Consider the following 23,161-nt stretch of genomic DNA (forward strand, 5'->3'; position numbering starts at 1 on the left):
TTAACTGCTCGTGATGTGTAAATGATACCTGAAGGGAGTTCATCTCCTGTTGAACTCATGGTGATGTTTTATCTAACCATTATTGGTTAGATTTGATTTTGATTGAACCAACCAAAGGACTAGAAGATGGGGGAGGAAAGGTAGAAGAAAGTCATTGTACATCCACACCAGAAAATATTTGTTGCATTATCCAAGCCACTTGTAATCCAAGCCAACAGTTCCTTCAATATGATCACACCCTTGCCATACACAGTGACAGCACACCCAATCAACTTCTTCATTTACCGTAAATCTCATCTGTTATGTGTGGCATAAGCAGAGTATCTGAGCAGCGTCTGTCATGATCAGGAGATTCAAAGACAAATGCAACTCTCCAATCTGTTTTGCTCAAGTTCTGAAAGATTGGGAAATCAGCAAACTGATGCAGCTGATCTGCCTTGCAAACATATTACTACATTTGTCAGTGAAAATGTAGTAATATGTGTGTGCTGAAACCAAACTGATGCCCGCAGGACCAAACCATGGTGGGCTGCCAGGCTCAGGGAGAGCCGGTGGTATTGCACAAGATTTGTCTCAAACAGTGGTTCCAGTGTGCGTGGAGGAGGGGAGTTGAATGGTTGATGAATGCTGCCTGATGTCCACCCTGATGTTCGCGCAAACATCAAGGTGGACATCCACCACACAGCTGCACGCTGGTTTTTGGAGCCGGTTGCTGCAAGCCCCCAAACCAACTTACTTAAATGTCACCTGTGACATGTCATGACTTGGGCACATAATGTTTACAATAAGTTTGTCAGAGCCGCCTGCCTACAACAGAGTTTAAAGGCTCAGTCAAGCCTTTCACTGAGTACTACTATTCTCAGCGTAGTCCGTATACAATACCGGAATGTCTTGGAGAGAACCTGGATTCTAGGACCAACAATTGTATTGCAATGCTAGCTCAGTAGAAAGAATCAGTTGTGGTTCTCTACTATGTACAACTAAGAATGATGAGAGGTAGGATGAAAGGAGATGGAGCTTACCTAGCTCAGTGGAAAGAATCAGTCGTGGCTCTCTACTGAGCTAGGAGGGTGGTGGGAGTCGCGGACTAAGTGTGCGGCTCTGAGGTCGTCCTGTGATAGTGTTGTGACACCCGTGTGGAGCGCGGTGCTCACACAGAGTCACAGATTTTCACACATTGGAGGCGTACACAGTCTTTTAAGAATCAGTTTGTGGTGGAATAGCCGCCTGCATCTGCAGACTTCTAACTAAAAATTCCAAAGCTTAAGTGAGATTTGAGAATAAGCCCTCCAATATTGGTGATGATTTAAACCAGCCAACAGAAGAGCCAAATGATCAATAAACACAAGCTGGATTCATCCACAACTTTGCCTAATTCTGCATTCCGGGATTACTTTGCATGGCAGAGGAGTAATTTGTGTGTATCTGCTGGTTCAATCACAAATCAAGAAGAGGTGTCTCTTACACAATTTGGTCCAGAACTGATCTTATCAATGCTCAGAAATTGCCATTCTCATGTCTTAAAGGCTGGGTCCCCTTCAACTGATCACTAATTGAATATTTGATCAGCAGAGCAGTTGATCATAGATTAGGCTACAGTTACACTTGCAATACTGTGGAAATTTACACAAGAGTTATGGTCAACTCTAGCATCACATCAGTACCTGAGTCTGATGGAATTACGGTGTGGCACTCTGTAGGAAGTGCAACAATTTCCCGCCTGGTGTCTACAACCTCAATTTTTTCTTCTTCTTCTTTCACGGATTCTTTTGAGACCGGGTGTGAATGTCAAGGTGGGACTCAACTAGTAATCAACAATCAGAAAGAGACAACAACTTTTTGTTCCAGACAGAGGCGCTTGAATGGCCAACCTTTTTGACTCGGTGGCTGGGCTCATGGCCGGTGTTGAGACTCCAACTGCCCAGGGTCCATTTCTCTCCCTTTCACACATCTGTCACTATTTTTTCCTCCCTCCAGATGAATATGCTTGTTCACCTTCTGCCCACAACTTTTCCCTCAGTTGTAATAGCTACAAAGTCTGCTAATCTGGATAATCAAAATACCATCAGTTCCTGCGCCTTTTCCCTGAGACCCTTGAGTCTCTTGTAGTGAGAGCATTTTTCCCTCTCAAAAACTAGCAGCTTAGCCCTCTTTGAGGGCTTCCTTGTTTTGTTCTCCGCCTCAAGAGGCTTGTTTTTCACTCTTCCCTCCAGCTCCAAGTCCAAAATTTATCAGCTGGGAACAGGACTGGTGACAAAAAAATCAGAGCTGGATCTCCTTCAACTCGACAACAACCAGCGGCTGGCAGACCCCAAGTTTGAGGACAACCACCACATCTAACTCAAGGTGCCGGTGTTGAATAAAAAGCAGGACGTGTAGATAAAGTTGAGTGTCCACCTTCCTTCTAGAATAGTTCTTGGCTTGTTTGGTATTTGTCACTGAAACTCCGCAACATATGAATCCCTTCAACACTCCTCTGTGAGTCTGATACAATCCGCCTATTCTACAAAGGGTTCAACTGCTCCGCTTCCGCACACAAGAACCCCGCAAAGGTATGATTTTAGGGTAGGTAAAAACTCTCCGCACGCTTGTAATCCGTAAAGTGACACACAAGAAAACAGCTACTAAAATGTTGGTACCGTAAGAGTAGTAAGTAGAATGCTGGAAATTCCCTCTCAGAGAAAAGCCGTCCCCTAAGGTTCCATATCCCCCCCACTCTGTCCGCCTTGCCGTCCTCCATTACTTCTCCAATGCCTGTTCTCCCGCACCCCGCGACTAGCCTCCGGAGATAGTATCTACCCAGCGCTTCCACCCCAACGTCACCCGCTGATGACGTCTGCTTCCGCTGCCCCAGTTCACCTAACTCCGCGCCACTACTAGTCTGTCCGTGCGCTTGATACGCCGCAGTCCTACTCCAACTCTCAGCTAAATCTCCGTCTAGGCCGTGGCTTGAACCCTGGTTCCCTGCACCCGTGTCGGTACCCCGGTCCGCGCCCGCCTCCGCCTGTTGACTTTCCGCATGCTTTTGTTTGGCCGTACATTCAAGGTTCCCTCAGCAGCATATAAGCACGTGTGCCTTTCTACTCTCTCAGAAATGCACAAGCTTTCCGATGAGCTCAGCCGCCCGCGCTTTCCGGCCATGCTGCTTTGTGTGCATTTTCTGACAGACCACCTATTTATACCACCACACTGGTGATGGTACGGCAGGCGGTGTGTGAATGAAAGCTGATTGGCTGGTGAAGAATGTCTGCTAACCGCCTCCTTCAAGAATATTGATGTCCGGGCTGTGTGATTGTTGGTAACTCGGCTCCGCACTGCTACTTTCCGCTGGCCTTCAGCGCTCCTCTACTGAGCCTGATCTATAGCGGAATAATCCGCAAGTGAATAAAGCTCCGCACGTTGCAAGCACAATAATCCGCAAGTAACTCTCGAATAAGGATAAGAACACAGATATTCTCTCAATAACTCTTGTACGTCCGTAGTTGTAAGTACAATGATGATGAGTGTAATCCGTAATACAATAGGATAAAGATCTTCCAATTCTGAAAAAGAGAACCAAAAAACCCTTTTCCGTCCTCCCCTCCGCACACATCGCCGTTCCCACCCAATCCCGCATGTCTGACACTTTCCCCCACTAGTCCGCCTACTCCGCCTGCTATCCCGCTTTTCACTTTCCCAGACTCCGCTCCTCTCCAACGCTTGCCCTCCCACCGTCCTCTGTCTAGCCCCTGTCAGTCGTTCTCTTGCCACTGCCTTCACCCCGGTTCCACCCGCTGATGGAACCCGCTCAAGCTGTCATGGCTCACCCGCTGATGCGCCGCTGCTACCAGTCCATGTGTGTAGTCCCGCCGCAGTCCAGCCCTGTCTTTTTCTGCTCCGATCCAAAATCCGTGATCCGCAATCCGTGCATTCCAATCCGCGCGTGACTTTCCGTAAGCTTTCCTAGCGTGCTTTCCTGACCTCATCCTCAGTGCTTATGTCACCGGAATGCACCATGCCTGAGCGGCTTTGTGCATTCCCCGCCCGCGCTATCCCCGCGTGGACATTCTACCGCGCTTGCCTATATAAATCACCACAGCGGAGGATTGGCCAATCCGGGAGATGATATTGCCTGTGCACAACAAGATTTTCTAGCAGCAAAATTTCAACTCAAACAAGCCAAGCTAGTCAGTCAAACGGTGTGGTAGATGGAAAGGTTCCACTACATCAAAAATAAAAAAATTCTCTGTTTTCTTTTATTTACATAGTATTCATCAGGAATCATGGACTATGGCGCAAGGACGGGACTTGACAGGACTAGAAGTTACATTCCAAGCTACATATACACCTCACCTCCTATTACAACCTCATGTTTACATACACAACCTAGCTGCTGGACAGCTACACATACTCATCTACACTGCATAGTATGTACATGCATTCTAAATTAGTGGATCTTCACAACTGACAGCTGCAGGTGACATCATAGAAGTACCACATTAAATCCCTCATGTTCTGACCAATCATAGTCACTCATTCAGTTTCCCTGCAGCTAAAATCCCTCATACATGGCCTCCTTGTAGCTAAATTCCCTCACATTTGTCTATATAAGGAGCTCTCTTCCCCCCCTCAGTGGTCTTTTCCTTAGTTCATTACTCACCAATTACAGTCAATCCAACATTTACATAAACAACCTTACATACATTTAACAACCTACATACATAACAACCCTTACAATAACAATATCAACAAATTATTCAGTGTCATCAAGAAGCTCATCTTGAACCAACCAACCCTATCACTTCATTAAAACTTGCCAAGCTTACCTTGGTGGGTCTTGTTTTCTGGTAGTATAGAAGGGCAGAGTTTGCACCTCCATCATCCCCTTCTCCATTCAGCAAAAGGTTCTCAGGAACACTTTTGAGTCGTACAACGGCCAAGTTAATAAACAATTGCTGGACCACGGAAAAAAGACTGGTGGCAAATGGGAAGAACATGGCACAATGGTTGAGTGAGCTCAAGGAAATTGGTACAGTGGGTAGACAATAGTATACACCACATCATTTTTGGACTATAGAAGCTTAACCAACCAAATTCAAGTCACTAGTATTGGTGATATGGTCCAAAATAGTCTTCAAAACACAAATATCAAAGAATAAAAACAAAAAGAAAAGTTATGTAATTAATTACAAAAATTAAACAAGAAAACCAAAAAATGCAATAATTTTCTCAAAACAATTTGAAGGTTGAGGAATGATAGTATGACATCTGAAATGAATGATGATAGGTAAAAAATTAGAAAAAAAATGATTACATGTGGTATAAAAGATGTGTGGAATGAGTCATTCATCAGTATACCTGACATTCTGGCACTGTAATGTCCCCATTTTGGCTGCAGATTGTCCACCTGCCAAGTCAAACCTTTTTTGTGTCACATTTTTTCATTTATTATCATTCTCTTCATGTTCCATTCTTTCTTTCTGTCTATTCACCTTTATCTGAAAAAAAGAATTAAGCTTGCAAGAAAAACTTGTGTTTTTTCAACTTTTTTAAAAAATCACAACTTGGTTTTTCCATTTTTATTTTCTCATATTCATCTATGTAAGCCTGTTTTGAACCATCTCAAGAGAAGGTTGATTCTCTGCTTGAAGTTTTTTTTGCTGCTGCGCAAAGTAGGTCTGTTTTTATTTTTATTTTTATTTTTTTTACTTTTACTTTTTTATTTCACAATCATTTGTAGGAACTTATTTCCCCCCCTGTCACCAATCTCATGACTTCAAGGCTGTGGCCTGAGCTTGTTCAAAAATTTAGAGCCAAAAGCATTAGATAACCCACTTTACATATCTATGATGGATTCTGTTAATCCAGAATTGCTTAGGTTGTATTCAACTCACCGTTTTATGTCACCCAACTTTGAGAACCCTAATTTTTGAAAGAATTTGTTTTGCTACATTTTACATACAGAAGTACATAAACATAAGCCGGCTTAGTTGGGGCTCCAACACGCTTCTTGTCCAAGCTTAACTAAGCCTCTTGTGGTGAGCGGGTCTGGGCGGCAGCCACCAAACTTGTGTGAGCTGGACATGATATACACGCCATTATTTCTCTCCTGGTCTCTATTCCACCCATTGGAATGTTTTCTTTTCTGTTTTTTCTGACAGGTCACCATCTTCTTGATTTTTCAGTATTTTTTTTATTGTTGTATTCTCCCCGCTTCATATTTCAAATTTGACAACAACAAGTAGTATGACTGCGCACTGTCCTTGCCTTATGGGGTGCAAGCCAAATCAAAGTTCAAAATGTTGAACTTGGAGAAAAAAAATTAACTAGATAACTTCAAGATTCTATGGTAAAAATAATACAGAAAAATCAACAAGAAGTAGATCTATGACATATCAAAACCTAGAAAGGATCTGTTGAGTTTTATGAGTGTGGTGGTGGAAACAAGGATGCTCCCAGCCAAACCTTGGAATTGTCTCACACAAGAAATGTGCACTAAGGCACAAGGCCCTCCCTCTGGTTGGGGTTGCTTTGCAACCAGCCAAATGCTGCACACCTGCACGCAGGCTCAAGCTTGACAAAGCCTCTCTGAGGAGGCGCAAAGCGTCTCCAAAGGAGAGGCTTACCTCTAAAGTCACACCATTGGCCCTACAGACTTGAGAATTTCTGGCAAAAAAACACATATTTTCTTTTCAAAATGTTTTTAAAAATGTAGTTTTTAGGCTTTGTTTGGAGCCGATATAAATATAGGTGATATAATCATTGGTTAATTCAATGAAAACTACAAAATTCAACATAAAGCCTCCAAATATTCTTTCTAGGCAACGTACAATACTGGTCTCTTCAATTATGAAGTCAGATTCAACTGATTCAGCCATATTCAGTACTGTAGTACCATTATATTGCTTTTGACCAAAACAAAGCAATATAATGGTATTATGGTGCTGAAGATGGCTGAATCAGTTAAATCTGACTTCATAGTTGATGAGACCGGTACTGTAGGTTTCCTACAGAAAAAAATTGGATTCTTTATGTTGAGTTTTGTATTTTTTATTGGATTTACAAGTGATTATATCACTTATATCTATATTGGCTCCAAACGGGGCCTTAGTTTAAAACAAATCTGAGTAGACAGACTTGTAGCCTGCAATCTCAGCTTCCATTTCACAGTTTTTTACCTAGCTGACACACATAATTACTAGCCCACTCCATCTACTGTGAAGTGGTTCTGGAGTGGTGATCCAACAGTTTTTGGGCTCAAAATTTGAAATTCCCTGAGCCCGCGCGGGCTTGAAGGGGGGGATTGTGTACAGAAATCCACCATGTAACACCATTTACAGGATGTTTCTTACCAGGGGGGATGGATACGGGGCAGTTTGAAGTGGGGTAAAATAAGCTAAGAAGCTGGTGATTGTAATGGTGCCAAAGGCAAGGAGAGAATCAGAAGTCTAGAGGGTGATGTTGAGTTTTTGACCAAAGGGCCCAAAAAAGGGGCGGAGAAGTGGCAAGGATATTCTGGACAGTGAGAGGAGGATTTTCTCACTGGAACGGCTCAAGGGCAGAAAAAGAAGGAGAGAACCGATGGGTTGATTGCTTTGGACTAGGCTATGGTTAAATAGACTATGTACATGGCATCAACTTGTGGTTTGAGAATAATAATGAATAAAATAATAATGGATTTGAAACTTCTCAACTCAGTGTAACATGTCAAAAGGTACATTGGTATCCCCATCAGAGATGCGCGCAATCTAGAGGATAAGCAGTAAACAAGGAAAGCTGACAGTCTAATCTGAGCAGGGATCAAAGTCTACAAGATCAGTAAGAAAGAAGCATGACCATGAATAAAAGACAGACCACATAGAAAGGGGGCAACATAAGTGTTGGATAGCTTTGATCTGAAAACAAGTCCATAGAGGAGGATAAAGTAGTTGGAATGGAGGGAGAAGGGAAAGTAAAGGGGTTTTAGGGATGAGTGGAAAGACAGAAATCCAACAGGGGATATTGGGGAAAATGGGGGAGCGTGGCATCCTCCCTGCCATTTTTCTCAATCCTGTAGGGCCAGACATGCGACTTCAGAGGCAAGTCCCTCCTTCGGAGTTTGCTACATACGCTCCCCTGAGGAGGGTACAGTTGCCCGCGGCATTCTACTGTACAGAGCTGCCCACAAAACTTGTTGGGCTACGCGGGGGAAAACCCCGACTGGGTTGGGGGTCCAGCACTCTAAAAGAGTACATTTTTGGAGTCTAAAGAGTTTGTAGATTCCAAATCTAAAGTGGCAACCAATTTGGTCCAGCCAATTTTTATTTTTTTTGTTCACAGCCCATATTTTGGGACCCACCTCCAAATACGGGCATAAGTACATGTGTATGGGGTCCTAAACCCATACTTATGCCTCCTGGTTGGGCACTAAACCCACAAATGAAGGCAGAAACTGTCATGCAGTGCTTTCAGGAGTGCCTGGTGGGTCTAAAACCATAGCTGGGACACCATACCATGTCCCAGCCACCCAAAAACATGTGAAAAAACTGTATTTTTTCCAGGTTTTGGGCCCCAACATTTGGGACCGGCCCAAAACCTTGTACAGTTAAGGTGTTCAAAGTTGAAATCATAAAATTTCCATTACAAAAAATCATAAAATCATAAAACTTTCAAATGATCATTTCTTATGTACCATCTTAGAAATGTTGCTCTAACTTGAGTGTTTGGGTGTACATATTTTTTTCACCTCAGAATTTTATGATTTTATGGTGTTATGATTTTATGCAAGTCAACTTTGAACACCCTAAGTAGAATGCCGCGCGCAACTGTACGCTTGTGTTAAGTTCGACGCAGGCTGGGACTTGTGTTAAGGTCTCGTCAGATTCACACCTGCTCGCGGTGCAAGCAGTCCATGAGTTCTTATACATTCCGTGACTCAAGGGAGTCCTGCCCCATGCACACCCAAACCCTTGGGTTCATGTATCCGTTTCAGGAAAAGTAGGGTAGCGGAGGTGCACATTCTAGCCTGATGACTACTACATAAATAGGTAAGTCTGTGTCATATTCGCTCCACCCATCCACTCAAACACGCACTTCGGGCCGCTTACACCCAACAGTCCAGTTGCCCGCGGTTTCTTGAGCTCCATCAGGATGGCGGTCCTATCAAGGAGAATTCTTTTTTGTGTCGTGTTGTGCACCATAGGCATAACGCACCTTGCGTTGTGCAGTCTGGAGGCAACTGCACTGGATCGCGTTACTGAGCAACTTCCGTCGTGCAGTCTGGAGGACGTTGGTGAGTAATCAATGCTTGTATTCGTGGCCCACCAAAAATTGAAATTTCCAAATAATGACTGTCGACCTGTTTGACTTGAATCCTTGACCGATATTTTAGCGCCCATTGAGCATATTAATCATGCAGAATCTAGCAGTGGGAGTTACCAGTTTGGCCGTGTTCCAGAACAATTGCAGGAAACTCATAGTGAGTTTTTTTGTTTTACCTGGCCGCCTCCAGGCGTTTGAGGACTTCCCGTGCAATCTGCCCGCAGATGTCCGTTTAGACCCAAAAAGTCTAGATTTTTGCAGGGAAATCTGGGCTCCAGATCACTTCTGGGATGAACGACTTCGCTCATGCTTGAATGCCTCTTAATTCAGCTGGTCTGAGCCTGTGGAATTCGATGGCCAAGCTGCAAGACGAAATTGTTGAACTACTTCAGTTTGAGCACGAATACTATCCCGGTCCCCTAAAGATATCCATGCTACCAGCCCCTGAACAGGTCAAAACTATAAACTCTTTTTTCAGAACCTTTTCCGACCTGGAATCTCTCAACAAGTCACCGACTCCCTCAGAAGCAGAGATCATACTCAAAGTTTTACAATTCTTACTCCTTATGCGGCTCGAAATTCAGCGAACTCAGCGAGGCGCCTCCGCGGTCACCGAAAAGATTGAAATCGCCAAACCAACGGTTGTCGTCGACTTGGTTGCGTTACATACCAAACTCCTGGTGCACAAGCTGGGGAACAACTTCTTCGACTCCTTTGAGTCAGTCGTCCCCGACATAACGTTTTTGGAATCCGGCGCCGCTATGGGGTACTTTCGTGGAGCAATAACAGGTGAGCTTTTATTTTTATTTTATTTTCTTCATACAACTTCTGCTGATCTCAATAATTTTCTTATTCCTAGCCCTCCCCGAAGAAGATAAGCAGTCAGCGGTCCACGCCGTCTTGACCACTATATTAGCACATGAGCGGGAAATCTTTCCCGAAACAGTACATCGAAGCACCCAGTTTATCAAGATTTGCACAGGATTTCGGAATTCCAAACTCCTCCTACCGGAACATATCGCTACCCTCGTAAACATTCTTGAAAATCCTGAAGCAGCGCTAGGCAACTCAACAGGAAGAAGAATTCAATACCAACTTGTCTTTTACCTCTTTGATTCCATCAAACGTGACACAAACATCATGATAGAAGCCTTGAAACACAGCTGCGATCGAGGGGTTTTCCAATCTAAACTTGGGTTCATGGGAATGTACCTGAAAAAATACCGGAATCGATTCCTAGATGGCAGATATAAGCACACAGAACAAGAATTAAGCCCAATGGGCTCATTGGCCAGAACTTATGAGCCTTTTCGCAACTGGATTTTTATAGTACTTCATGAAACATTTGGGCACAAAACACATAGCGAGCTACACGAAGAAATAGGAAAGGCACGATACGACCTGTGGATGCGCGACTTGAGTAACGACGAACTTGTCCAACTTCTACACGTGTTGCCCAGCGATCGATTCTGGCATTACGTACACGCCACGAAGTCTGGACTAACTGAATCTGAACACGGTCACTGGCCAACCTCAGATATCATCCGATTGATAATTGATTGAAATTAGATTCCCCAGGCTTGATGGTTTTCAGCCAAAAGCCGTCCTCCCTCTGTCTGAAATACTTCTGAAATTTGTACCCTCAGAGCGTCCTACCGCACCCGAGGATGCTGCTCAGCTTAGGGTCTTGATTTGCTTGTTTTGGTTTGTTTCTTCCCAATTTTCTGGGATATGGTACATCTAATCCTCCATGACTTTCATCATCGGCTTTTGAGCATGAAATTTCAATTTCCTGCGTGATAGCTATTTGAGTGCACCTTTTGTTCTAAATGTTACTGGCAAGTTTGACCACTAAATGCGGAGGATTTTATGTGGAGCTATTATAAACGTGATTGCAAATAAATTCCCCTTTTTGGACAAACTCAAAAAGGCGACGCGCACGAGAAATTACACAGAACATATTTTGAAAAACAAAAATTGCATGAGAGGGTTGTATACAGCTGTTTCTTTCCATTTTGTTCTTTCATCTAGTAGCACACATGCATACATGATCCTTATGAAACAAGTCAATTTGAAATGTATCATAATCGAAGCAATCATTTGGCTCGTTTAGCCTTATCAGCTTTCTTGAGTCGAATCTTCAGTCGGTCTTGTTTCTTTTCCTCTGATCTTTCTTCTTGTAAGCTAGCAGTAATCCGAGCAATCTGTTGCACCGTAAACACACATCAAACGAGAACACATTCGGGTTGTTGTCAGATTATGTTGGTTTGTGTTTGGAAAAAGAGAAAATAAGAAGGAAGAGACGGACCTTAGATTTATATTCGGCATCGGCGAGATCTTTTTCACGCGCTTGAGCGCTAGCCAAGAACCTACTATCCTTACGCAGCTCACGCATCGCGCCCTTCTTCTCCCTCTTGACCAAATTCTTAAGTTTATTGATCTCGACTTGATTTGTATCAGGATTGAACCTCTTCTGATTTGGATTGAACTGAGAGTCGAATTGAGGGGTCTGAGACTTGATGGGGATCGGCCTATGGGATTGGAGTTTGATCGGATTCAACGATCGGATTCGGTTCAGAGCCTCTATCTTAGCCTTGATCGACTCGATTGACTCTGAGATTCGCGTGTTTGTCTCTTCTGTAATGTTTCTTGTATCGATTGATTCGAGTACCACTAAGACTGACGAGAAGACTTCCGGGTATAAGTTCAGCGATCCATACAGATCTGAGAAATTGCTCAGCAGTGAGATGACGACGTCAAATGCGTCAACTAAATCTTGATCAGAAACTTCGCGCGTTTCTTGCTCTGCGTGGGTTCTTGCAAAGAGCGCAGTAAAGTCAAGCGGTCGCGGTTGCATCTCTCCAATCTTCTTTTGATGAATTGGGAAGAATACTAGTTGGGACCCTTCGAGCAGTGGGATTAAGCATTTGATCTCTGAAATTGTTTGACTTGTCTGTGTCATGCGCAAGACGGCCAGGACAAGGAAATTGATCACCTCAGGAACAAATCTTTTGGAATAGGTTTCGTACTGTAAACCGGAAAAATTAAGAGAATGTTTGATTAGCCTCTTATCGAAGATCATAATCATTGCGAAACATACTTGCCTGCAGGATTAAGGTGCATAAGAACAATCCACTCATCAAATCGGTGTATTCTTTGACTCGCAGCTGACTGAGGTATTGATTCATTAAGAGTAGTGCAGGAGCAGCTACTGGGTGACTAAAGTCCGAAGTAGACCACAGGAGACCGATCAGCCGGAAAAGGATCAACTCGGAGGCCCCGGGCCATGCCGAGATATTTGGGTGGGTAAGGGCGTGAGACAAGTTATTCTGCATCAAGACGAGCTTTGAGGCAAAGTGGGAAGCCGCTGTCTGGGTATGAGATTTGCAAAGACTGATGATGTGCGGCAAAAGGCCACTAGTTACATCGGAAAGCGACGTTCCAGGTGGAGGAGGCTGAGAGGAGATGTAAATCAGGTGGTCGATCAGGACGTCGGTGAACGTGGCCAGCTTCTCTTTGTTGCCTTCTCCTAGTGAAGGATGGTGTAGGACCCGGATACGTTCGACCACTGTTGGCAGGTTTGAAGAGTCGACGGAGGCTGAAGACAGGCTGGATAGAAAATCGGCATGAGAGCTAGGACATGGGTAGATGTAAGCCAGCTCGGCCTTGGAAGAACCAGATTTTTTCAAGCTCTTGGAGCAGCTTTCGGTGGATACCAAGGACTGGATATTTTCCAAAGCAAGCTCGGGATTGTCGTCTGCCTCATTATCTTCGTCACTGCTTGAATCAGAACCGGCCGAGTCGTCAGTCTCCTCTTCTTCGGTTTCTTCTTCGGCAGCGGCCCCAGCTCCAAATGCCCCGTCGGGTCTCAGACCATCGCCCAAATCCCACCGAGTACCGTTGGTCTCCTCAAGAGGGAAGAAGTCATCCTCCAGGTCGTCTCCTTCTGGTTTTCTTTTCCGGTTCTTTTGCTTCTTTCCGGTACCCTCTTCCTCTTCATCTTCGTCGTCGTCTTCGCCTCTCATTCGTTTGAGACGTTGTATCTCTAGTTGTCGCAATCGTTCGGCTTCCTCGAGTGCAGCCTCCTCTCCAGTCTTCAGCCGATCCGAGGGCACCGCCCTGGCGTCAAAAGCCAATTCACGGACGAATCGGTCGTAGGCATCCTCTTCCTCATTTCGTGAATCTGGTGAAGATGCTCGACTGGAAGAGCCGATCAGGGTTTCAAGAAGAGCCCGGTCGACTCCGGATCCAGCGGGGTCTTTGATTGTGCTGCTGGCTTCCGTCCTTGAGGCAAGTACACGGGGATCTGCTTGATCGGTTGGACCGGTTTCCGGATCTTGGTTCGTTTCCGTAGCTTGCGCAGATATGCCGAGTGGTATTTTCCTGCGGTTAGAAGGAGCAGGAGGTTGAGAGGAGAGGAGGAGCGAGCGGATTTCGTTGAGATCATGATTAAGGTTATCGCGTAGTTCATCATCCTTCTCTTTCATCATTTGACGCTGATACTTGTGTGTCTTGGATTTGGTGATGATTTCGGACATCACTTCTGCCTTAGTCTTCTTCTTCGGAGAGTGTTCCTCATCCAAGCCTGAGTCAGACCGAGTGGCCTGATGGGTATGTTGGCGTTTGGTAAAAATCGACTCTGGCTGGTCAGCAGCGTTGGCATCATCGTCGTCCTCGTCGTCCTCGAGGTCCAAAGTTTGACCGCCATGGGTCAGAGGAGTATTGTCACCCAGATCGGCCTCGTCATACAAGCCTTCGCCTCCATCGTCTAGATTAAATACGTTACGTTTCCTGGAACGTGATACTCGATCTTGCCTCTCCTTGGTGAATCTTTCGAGCGCCTTTTCTTCTGGGGTCAGTGTCGAATCACCTTCTCCGAACCGCTTGTCCAAGAATTGAGACGATTTGTGTCGATTGAGAAATTCGGGTAGCAGTTTCTCTTCTCGTCTCTGATGAGCTTGTGTAGCTGATTGACTAGGCTTTCCAACCGTCTTGGTCACCTTGCCCTTCTGATTAAACTTTGATGCATTTGTTGCCTGTCGCTGAAGTTGGTTGGCCGTGGGGAATTTAACTTTGGAAGTCTTGAGATCAAAAACGTTTTGGCTGGTGTGAATTTCCTAGTAAAAGAATGGATTCCATATGAGTCATCATGCGAATACTGAGCAAGGAAGGCCGAAAGCAAGAATGAGACGACCCACTGCGAGTTTTTTCTGCCTGAATTCGGGGTCCTTGAGTTTGCTTGAAATCGAGCTCTTATTCTTGTTGTTAGATTTGAATGATCCAGCCGAGTTAGATCTTGATAGGCCGTATTTCTTGAGTGACTGCTTGAGTTGGTTGAGCTGAGAGCCCTTCTGTCCGGTGCTGGGCGCCATGGTTGATGGTGGGTGGTCTGGCTGACCGCGCTGGACGGGCGGGTCCATATTTTTGAGGAATATGCAATATCCCCACCACATTATGCATATGTAGGCTTTGTCCGCGGCCATCCCCCCGCTTTGATCCCCTCGGGTTCGGGCTCTTCGGTCGACTCAGCCAGAAGCAGCGCGCCGAAGATGAGGGCGGCCTGGATATGTCATCATGTGCTGGAGGCAGTGCTGCTGCTCCAGTTGCTGCCGCCGCCATTGCCTCAGGTGGGGCTGCTACTGCGCCTAAGGCCGAGGAGAAAAAGAACGAGGAAGAGAAGGAAGAATCAGATGACGAGATGGGCTCCGGCTTGCTCGACTGTATGTTTGGTTCATCAGCTCAATGATTGCTATTCCCCGACTGACTCCCAAGTTCCCTTGAACGTCTGCACTCTCCAGAAACAATTGCTATTCTGCCCAAGTGTCCTGCAGGTGGACGATAAGTGTTGGAACCTGCCCCGTCGTGGACGGTGGCCGACTCTAATCTTGTACGGCACCTGCCTATATGAAATGAAACCTTTGTTTTCCCCACTCGGCTAAGCCTCCCGAGGGGACCGGCGGTGCAGAACACCCCCATTCTCAGTGACAGGCTGATGAGCTATCGCCGTTCAGTCACATGAGAAGTTCAGAAAACTGGTGGCTTCGGCCAACCTGTACACTCATCATGAGACGTTGAGGTGCTGCGGACATAAATATATGTGATCTAGCAGCACCGCTACACCACGGGTGAGCTTTTAAAGTTTCAATCCAGAAAATATACCGGCTGATACGAAAAACCGAAAAGGGATCGGAAATCTTCCGGTATCGGTCGAAGAACCGGTACTTATGTCTCATTCTGATCGAAATTTGGGTTAATAAACAAAGCGTGCTGAAATGTAGATACCAATCACGCGGCCTGCCCGGTGGTGCTGGACCAGCAAGAGGTCGCTTGTTCAAGCTTTTCTTCTGATGGATATTTACATAACCCACTGCTCATTTTGGCCTTTCCACAGCCCTAAGAGGCCCGGAGCACAACCGGGTGAATCGGAAGGGACGACGCCGATGGGAATTCGGTCTTGAACCGAGCTGGTTGGGAATCCGAGATATATTCGAATAGTACATTTTTCCGGACTGCTTTCTGCCGTCCGTCAAGCGACGGTCCGCCCTCGGACGGTCCGCCCTCGCAGACAGGCGAACCGAAGTCATTCCGGTTGCCAATCAAAAATGCGATGCACCCGTGATGTACCGTCGGTTCGCAGCCGTGAATTGTACTGCAACCGGCTCAGGTTTCTTCGGTACGATTCTTTAGTATCGAAGAAAACATGTGTACTACAATTGACGAAGAAATCGACATAATGATGCAAATATACGTCTGCGTACAGACTCTGGCACAATGCCAAAATTGCGTGTTCCGCTTCGTTTTTTTTGTTGAAATGACACGAAACATATTGACCCAAGTCCACCGTACATAAAAGAACTACACCTCGAACCCACTTGTTTGAGCTCCCAGCGTCAAAGCATCTGTACTCTCAAGTAACTCCGCGCTTGAACGACGGGCAATTATCCCACTCTTACACCCCCAGGGGGGAATTCTGACTTACAAATTCAGTCCCCTTCGCCTCGGCCCATATCGCCAGCTGATTCACTCCTTCCAAAGCACCGGCTCGAACCCTTTGCTGGCGGCGTCCTCTTGAATATAACCACATGTCTTTCTCAAATACCCAGGGCAAGGCAGAAGGTATTCCGTCCCCTCACAATACCTCAAGTATCGACAACATGGAGAAGACCGTTGCATCGCAAGATAAGGCAAAGGATACTCCCGACGATGAAGCATATTCGATAATTGCGCCTTCCGAGGAGGCGCCCATTATACCGTACAACGTCAAAAGTGGTGATCCCCTTCCCATCGTGCATGTTTTTCTAATTTTTATGAGAAGAACGGCTTGATCAGCAAACCAAGTGACTGACACTTTATAAATTATCTTCCTTATTACTCAGCCAGATGGTCTTCCCGAAGAGGGAAATCAATTCACTTTTCGAGCGGTAGCCGTAGGGTGCCTTCTGGGTTCTGTGGTCCAGGCTAGCAATATGTATTTGGGTTTGAAGACTGGGTAAGCTCGCCTCCACTGAGCAAGATTTGATTGCAGTCTCCGTCTCGTTGGGAAATTGGATCTGGCTGACCATAGCTGGGGATTTGCAGGTTTACTTTTGGCGCATCTCTGTTCGGCGCACTTTTTGGTTACGCGTTATTGAAACCTTTGTCCAAGTCGAAGATTCCATTCTTTGGTGGCTACTTTGGTCCCAAGGAAAATTGCACCGTCCAAACTGCGGCTACTGCAAGTGGTGGATTGGGGATCTTATTTTCTACGGGAGTGCCTGCGATGTATCAGTTGGGATTATTATCCCCTAATCCGAAAGGTAGTGTTCCTAACTTAAACAAATCCGGGCGTGGCATTCGTTTGATAGAATTTGTTTGGAAATTTCACAGATGATATCGCCAAGTTAATTTTGTTTGCCATGGCTGGTGCCTTCTTCGGAATGGCCTTTGCCATTCCTTTACGGACACAGTAAGTACTCGAAGGTTTGAGTACCCAAGTGAAGAATCCTACAAACACTAACCCATGATGTACCTTGACAGTTATGTTTTACGCCAGAAACTCCTTTTCCCAACTCCAACCGCAACAGCCATCGCGATTCAAAGACTTCATTCAGGACCCGAGGGAGAAGAAACGGGCAAAAAGCAAGTTAAATGCTTGGCTCTAGCGTTCTCTGGCTCGATGTCTCTGCGCGTTTTGAGTCAGTACCTTCCCGGAATCGTATGGAAATGGCACTGGGGATGGTGGCTTTATCTAATGGGTAAGATTATCTGCCTAATAAATTGTTGAACATGATCTAACATTCTTCGCCCCGGTCAACAGGTGCAAAACAAGCTGTCGGGATCGATAACTGGACATGGGCAAGTATTAAGTTGAATACAAAACTCGTAAAGGACTCGCACTGACTATTGATTTACATTCAAATCTCAGTACTTTGAAATTACCCCAGCCTTCCTCGGTGTAGGGATTCTGACTGGACTCAATGCCTCATTATCGTTCTACCTTGGCTCGCTAATCGCCTGGGGAATTATAGGACCTATTCTCGTTGCTAAAAACATCGCATACGGCTCCCAGAGATTCCCGGACGTATACCCAGAAATTTATGATTACCAATCTCTTAGTTCCAGTTTCACCACCGCTACACATCCATCAGCAAGGTATTGGCTCTTGTGGCCAGGAGTTTTGCTTCTGATCGTATCATCCTTCACTGAGTTGGGCCTGAACGGCAAGAAAATGGTTATGGGTATCTGGGAAATAGCTCGGACGGCTTTCAACACGGTATTTCATCAGAAGAAGACAAACGAGAAGGCTTCGTCTGACGATCGAGACACGTTGAAGGACCCCGCCGCTGGACATCTTGTTCCCCCAGTAGCCTGGGGATCACTTCTAGTCGCATCAATCATCTTGACCTGTCTCGTCATGAAGCTCAAAGTCAGTAAAAATACCTCCGCAATTTGGTAGGGGTTGAAAATATGTAACTGAAACTTGATTGCTAGTTTCAAGTTCAACTGGGAATTACTCTTTTGGCAATTTTTCTCGGATTCTTGTTTTCGTTTATTGGTGTCCAGTCATGTGGAGATACCGACATAAACCCAATCAGGTCAATCTTGGGTCTCTTTTTCTGGATACATACAAATATTTACATCGGTCTGATTCCGTTCTTTTTCTGTTTTATTCCACAGTACTTGTGCAAAAGCTTCGCAGCTCATCATTGGTGGTGCCACGCATTCGTACGCTATTCCTAAACATGCTCTCACAGTCAATCTTCTGTCGGGTAAGTCGATTTCCAAGGGCTCTTTAACCTTGTCACAAGGTTCTCAGGTAAACACTAGGCTTAACATTTTCGTATTTGCCAGGCATGATTGCAGGGGCTGCTGCCAACCAGACCACGGACATGGTTGGTGATCTACGAGCTGGGCATTTGCTTGGTGCCAGTCCAGCAAACCAGTTCTACAGTCAATTTGTGGGGTCATTCTTTGCCATAGTCCTTGCCCCCTCACTATTTGTTCTGTTCAGCCAAGTGAGTACAAATTTCTCTTCAGTCTGAATACCAGGCTGAGAAGTGTTCTGACGTTTGGTTCGATCAGGCTTATCCCTGTATCATCGACTTGGAAGCCAAAACATGTGAATTTGGCGTACCTTCAGTCGGAGCTTGGAGAGCAGTTGCTACAGCAGTGACAGCCAAAGGAGATTTGCCCATCCCGAAATCATCGGCCATATTCGCGGTGGTCATGTCGGTAGTTGGCATGCTTTTAACAATCATCAAGTACAAATTTGTCCCTCGAAACAAGAGGAAATTTATACCCAATATGAACGCTGTCGGACTTGGTTTTGTCGTCAACTTTACTGGCTATGCTAGTGCGATGGCTTTGGCATCCATACTCACTTACTTTTGGAAGAAAAAGTTCCCTCGCACCTATGAAGGTAAGCGTATTCCAATCTACACATTGTTCTTTTTTTTGCTTGCTCACATAAACCTTTGTTTATCACATCAGTCTATGCATACTCCCTTGCCGCTGGATTGATGTCAGGCGAGGGTCTTGGTGGTGTCTTGAATGCCATGTTCTCAGTAGCAGGAATTGGGGGCAAGAAATGTGAATCCAAGAATTTCGTTAACAGATTTTGCTTTTTGTACTGACTATCCCTCAAATACCGCATGTAGATGGTTCGAGCGCTCTTTGCCCAGGGAAGCAATACTGTGGTTAAACAATATATACTTTATGAAGGAAGATTTGTTAAGCTACTTCAATACATGAGTCTTCAAGCCATTTACGGGGATAACCAAATTTTGCAGGATTCTTGATTTTGGATGTTTATATCTTGGTCTATAGTGTCCAACCCCTTTCTCTCCTTCGATATACGTACCCAAATCAACGACGTGTAACACACTTATGTACTTTTCCGGTCCAGAGTGACAATTATGCTATTTTTAGATTTATTTTGAAATGCCTTATCAATCATTCATTTTATCTTATCTTGTCAGAAATGATGGAACCAATTCTGGTTGATTATATGTATGAGGGAAAATTATTTGTCGGACTGCATGAATGTCACGACCCTATCGAATATTGGCTGTGTTAGGTGGGCATGCCCATTTTGTCATTTATCCTTACGACCAATCATCTAGAGGCTTTTGCTACCAAAGAAATACAGTTGAAAAGGGACGCATCGCGAAAGCGTGTATTTCAGGAAAGTAGGCTCCACAGGAAACAAATGCTTTTAAACTGAAGAATAAAGTCACTCTCCTGCAATGACCAACTCTGAAAGCAAGGCAGATATAGATTACGAAGGGAAATGAACAGCAGTGAGAAGGGGAAAGAGGCTCTTGAACACACAATATAAACAATGGGAAACTCAGGCAAAGTAAAACTCTAGAGAAGAGGCGGAAAAGAAGGAAATCAGGAAGATTGTTTGTTAGACAAAAGAGATCAAAAGATGGCATTCTGAAACCAGAAAAAAAGGAAGACATACGGTCGTTTTTCTTTTTACTTTGGACTTCCAAGATTCCCGACAAGAAGTGTTCATGATGAATCTCATTAGCTCCTTCTCTCAGCGCAATCATCCCAGCCTCAACCGCCACCGCACGTAGTTGGGCGGCATTGAACTCGTCTGTCGATCGTGCTAGCTCCTCAAAGTTCACTCCTTTACCCACATTCATCTTTCGGGAATGAATCTAACATCACAAGGATGCATCAAAAAACATATTGATCAGTAAGGCCACAACTCTGCAGAGGATGGCGGGAAGATTTACCTCGATGATTCGTGCCCGGGCGTCTTCGGTCGGCAATGGGAACTCAATCTTTCGGTCTAAACGTCCCGATCGGAGCAAAGCGGGGTCAAGGATGTCGATCCGATTGGTCGCTGCAATGACCTGTCAGCAGAAGAAAAACAATCACTAGAAGAGATAAGCGTTGAGAAGTGATATGAAGTCTGGTCGGGTGGGAGATTACTTTGATCCGATCATCACTGCCGAAACCATCCAGTTGGTTCAAAAGCTCTAACATCGTTCGTTGGACCTCTCGATCCCCTGATTTTTCACTGTCGAACCGTTTGGTTCCGATCGCATCAAGCTCATCGATAAAGATGATTGCTGGTGCCTTCTCTTTGGCGAGTTCAAAAGCATCCCGCACTAATTTAGCACCATCTCCAATGAACATCTACAATTTAACTAGTTAGGATCCCATTGTTACTGAGTAGTGAAGTCTTTCAGTCGGTTAGTCGACTCACTTGTACTAGCGATGGGCCAGCTAGTTTCATGTAGCATGCTTTAGTCTGGGCCGCACATGCTCTAGCCAACAGAGTTTTACCAGTTCCTGTTTCCAAACGTTAATCGAGTCAGCGGAAAGATGCGGGGGATATATGTATATATATCAGCTGATGATCTCTTACCAGGTGGTCCATACATCAAGACACCCTTGGGGGGTTTGATGCCGAGCGTTTTGAACTTGTCAGCTTGTTGCATCGGTAGCACGACGGCCTCGACGAGTTCTTCGATTTGTTTATCGAGTCCACCGATGTCGGTGTACGTTTCAGTCGGACGTTCATCGACTTCCATAGCCTTGACTCGAGAATCGTATTCAGCCGGAAGAGTATCTAAGACCAGATAGCTGTCCTTGTTGACCCCGATCAGATCTCCTGGCTTGAGCTTATCCGCATCGACAAGACCGATTAGCGGCAAGAAGATCGTCTGTCGTGTCGAGGTTTTGATCACCGCACACTTCCCCTTGCGAACGGAATCCAAGTCTACCTGGGCACCCTCTTCACTTTCATGTACATCTGGATCGATATCTAGTATTTCTACCACGTTGGCCACTAGGAAAGGGAGTTGCTTGTTGTTCTTGATCTTATCCGTGTTGTCTTTGATTTTGTCTAACATCATCGTTGCTTCATGTGATAATGTCAGGTTTTCGGACCTCATGATCTGATCAGTTACGATGGAGCGAGCAAAACAATGAAAATAAGTTTGCGCAACTTTGCCTCTGGTGTCAAACAGGTTCAACATGAGAATGTTTGACTGACCTTGATCTCATTTTCTAATAGTCTAGTTCTCGTCATAATCTCCTCTGGAGAAGCTTTCAAGATTTCCGGATCAAGCTGTACAACAAACCGAGTGGTCAGTTAAAATGTTTAGATGATCAACCAATCAAAACATGATGTGGTTACTAAACCTCAGGCTCGGCATCCATTTTGACATCCTCGGACGTTGACTCCTTGGCGGTGGATGAGGAAGGTTGTGGGTTGTTGGAATCTGAGGCAGGTTTGGATGAGCTTGGTTGGTTTTCTGGAGGCGGTTGGTCGGACATGTTCCTTGTTTACCTGGCCTTCAGCGTTCGACTGATGATGGATGGAAGAGGTTATCGTTTGTTGGGTTGCTGGATGGATGACGATGGTCACCAGTCGGCCACTCGGGTGACGCGCGGCCTAAGCCAAAAACCGATTACGTAATACGCACACCCAGTCGGAGCTTTCTAGGGTTACCACTGAACAGCTCATCAGCCAAAATGTTTGCCATCTATTCAGTAAGATAACATAGAATTCAATGTTGAGAATGCGCATCTAGTGCTCATCTCATTTTTCTGTTTCCTGCCTCAATCTCTCATTTCACTTTCATGTCACATGTCTTTCACTTCTTCTTTTTCATTCTCACTCGTGTATTTAACCTGGGGCAGCTTGTGTTGGAAAGCCTTTCTTCATCCTTTCCAACACACCATCGACTCCTCTCTGCTGTCCCAGGTTAGTCATTTCTCTCTGTTTCTTCTTCTCTCTTTTTCTCTTTGTCATTGAAATAAATCATCCTTTCCAACACACCATCGACTCCTCTCTGCTGTCCCAGATTTATCTCAACAGGTTATGAGCTCCAGTTGCACCTAACCGGCGCAATTTTTCCATCTCGCTACCTTCGGACTTCTCTGTGTTGTACATCACCTAAAGGATCACCCCGGCCTCTTTCGTCCTCTTCTCGAAATGGCTCAACCCGCTGCCCCCGCTGTTCCGGATACTTCCGACTCATCTTCCTCTCTGAAGGTAGCCGGCATTCCCCAGCTCTCGGCACCGGACTCCTCTTCCAACTACTTGGACTGGAGCTTTGTGGTCACCGTCCACCTCTCCTCTCTAAATCTCGCCTACCTTCTCAAGCCGGTCAAACTCGAAGACCGTCCAGCAAAGTGGGCCAAGGACAATGCGGATGTGTGCTCGTTCATAGCTAGAACGGTACACCAGGACAACCTCCGTCTCATCCGGTCCTTTCCCACCGACGCCACAGCCATGTGGGAGTCCCTTCAATCCGCCCACATCGACTCCACTGCCGGCGGCCGAATCTACTGGTTGAGGAAGTTGGTGACCATTTGCATGTCCACCGACGACGTCGAAACGCACATCAAGGAGATGGCCGTCTGTGCCGAACGCCTC

The 23,161-nt window shown here is 45.5% G+C and overlaps 4 protein-coding genes across 4 annotated transcripts; 2 read left to right on the plus strand and 2 right to left on the minus strand.

Annotated features, from left to right (window-relative positions):
* Positions 1–9,593: 9,593 nt before the first annotated feature.
* On the plus strand, positions 9,594–10,842 carry PtA15_6A787 (uncharacterized protein; the record flags this gene model as incomplete). Its single annotated transcript, XM_053170527.1, has 2 exons — positions 9,594–10,068; positions 10,139–10,842. 2 exons carry the CDS (start codon positions 9,594–9,596, stop codon positions 10,840–10,842), a joined length of 1,179 nt encoding a protein of 392 aa, XP_053021710.1.
* A 533-nt stretch (positions 10,843–11,375) lies between these two features.
* On the minus strand, positions 11,376–14,699 carry PtA15_6A788 (uncharacterized protein; the record flags this gene model as incomplete). The annotated part of the gene is made up of 4 exons (XM_053170528.1): positions 11,376–11,483; positions 11,588–12,307; positions 12,384–14,396; positions 14,478–14,699. 4 exons carry the CDS (start codon positions 14,697–14,699, stop codon positions 11,376–11,378), a joined length of 3,063 nt encoding a protein of 1,020 aa, XP_053021711.1.
* Positions 14,700–16,361: 1,662 nt separating this feature from the next.
* Positions 16,362–19,459, plus strand: PtA15_6A789 (uncharacterized protein; the record flags this gene model as incomplete). Its single annotated transcript, XM_053170529.1, has 13 exons — positions 16,362–16,565; positions 16,656–16,768; positions 16,858–17,075; positions 17,146–17,224; positions 17,296–17,513; positions 17,576–17,613; positions 17,684–18,184; positions 18,250–18,353; positions 18,436–18,527; positions 18,610–18,773; positions 18,841–19,177; positions 19,249–19,347; positions 19,416–19,459. 13 exons carry the CDS (start codon positions 16,362–16,364, stop codon positions 19,457–19,459), a joined length of 2,211 nt encoding a protein of 736 aa, XP_053021712.1.
* Positions 19,460–20,107: 648 nt separating this feature from the next.
* PtA15_6A790 (uncharacterized protein) lies at positions 20,108–22,056 on the minus strand (the record flags this gene model as incomplete). The annotated part of the gene is made up of 8 exons (XM_053170531.1): positions 20,108–20,124; positions 20,225–20,426; positions 20,505–20,624; positions 20,704–20,910; positions 20,981–21,066; positions 21,143–21,674; positions 21,773–21,847; positions 21,922–22,056. 8 exons carry the CDS (start codon positions 22,054–22,056, stop codon positions 20,108–20,110), a joined length of 1,374 nt encoding a protein of 457 aa, XP_053021713.1.
* Between the last annotated feature and the right edge of the window lie 1,105 nt (positions 22,057–23,161).

The sequence above is a fragment of the Puccinia triticina genome, chromosome 6A, assembly GCF_026914185.1.
Source record: "Puccinia triticina chromosome 6A, complete sequence".
NCBI lineage: Eukaryota > Fungi > Basidiomycota > Pucciniomycetes > Pucciniales > Pucciniaceae > Puccinia > Puccinia triticina.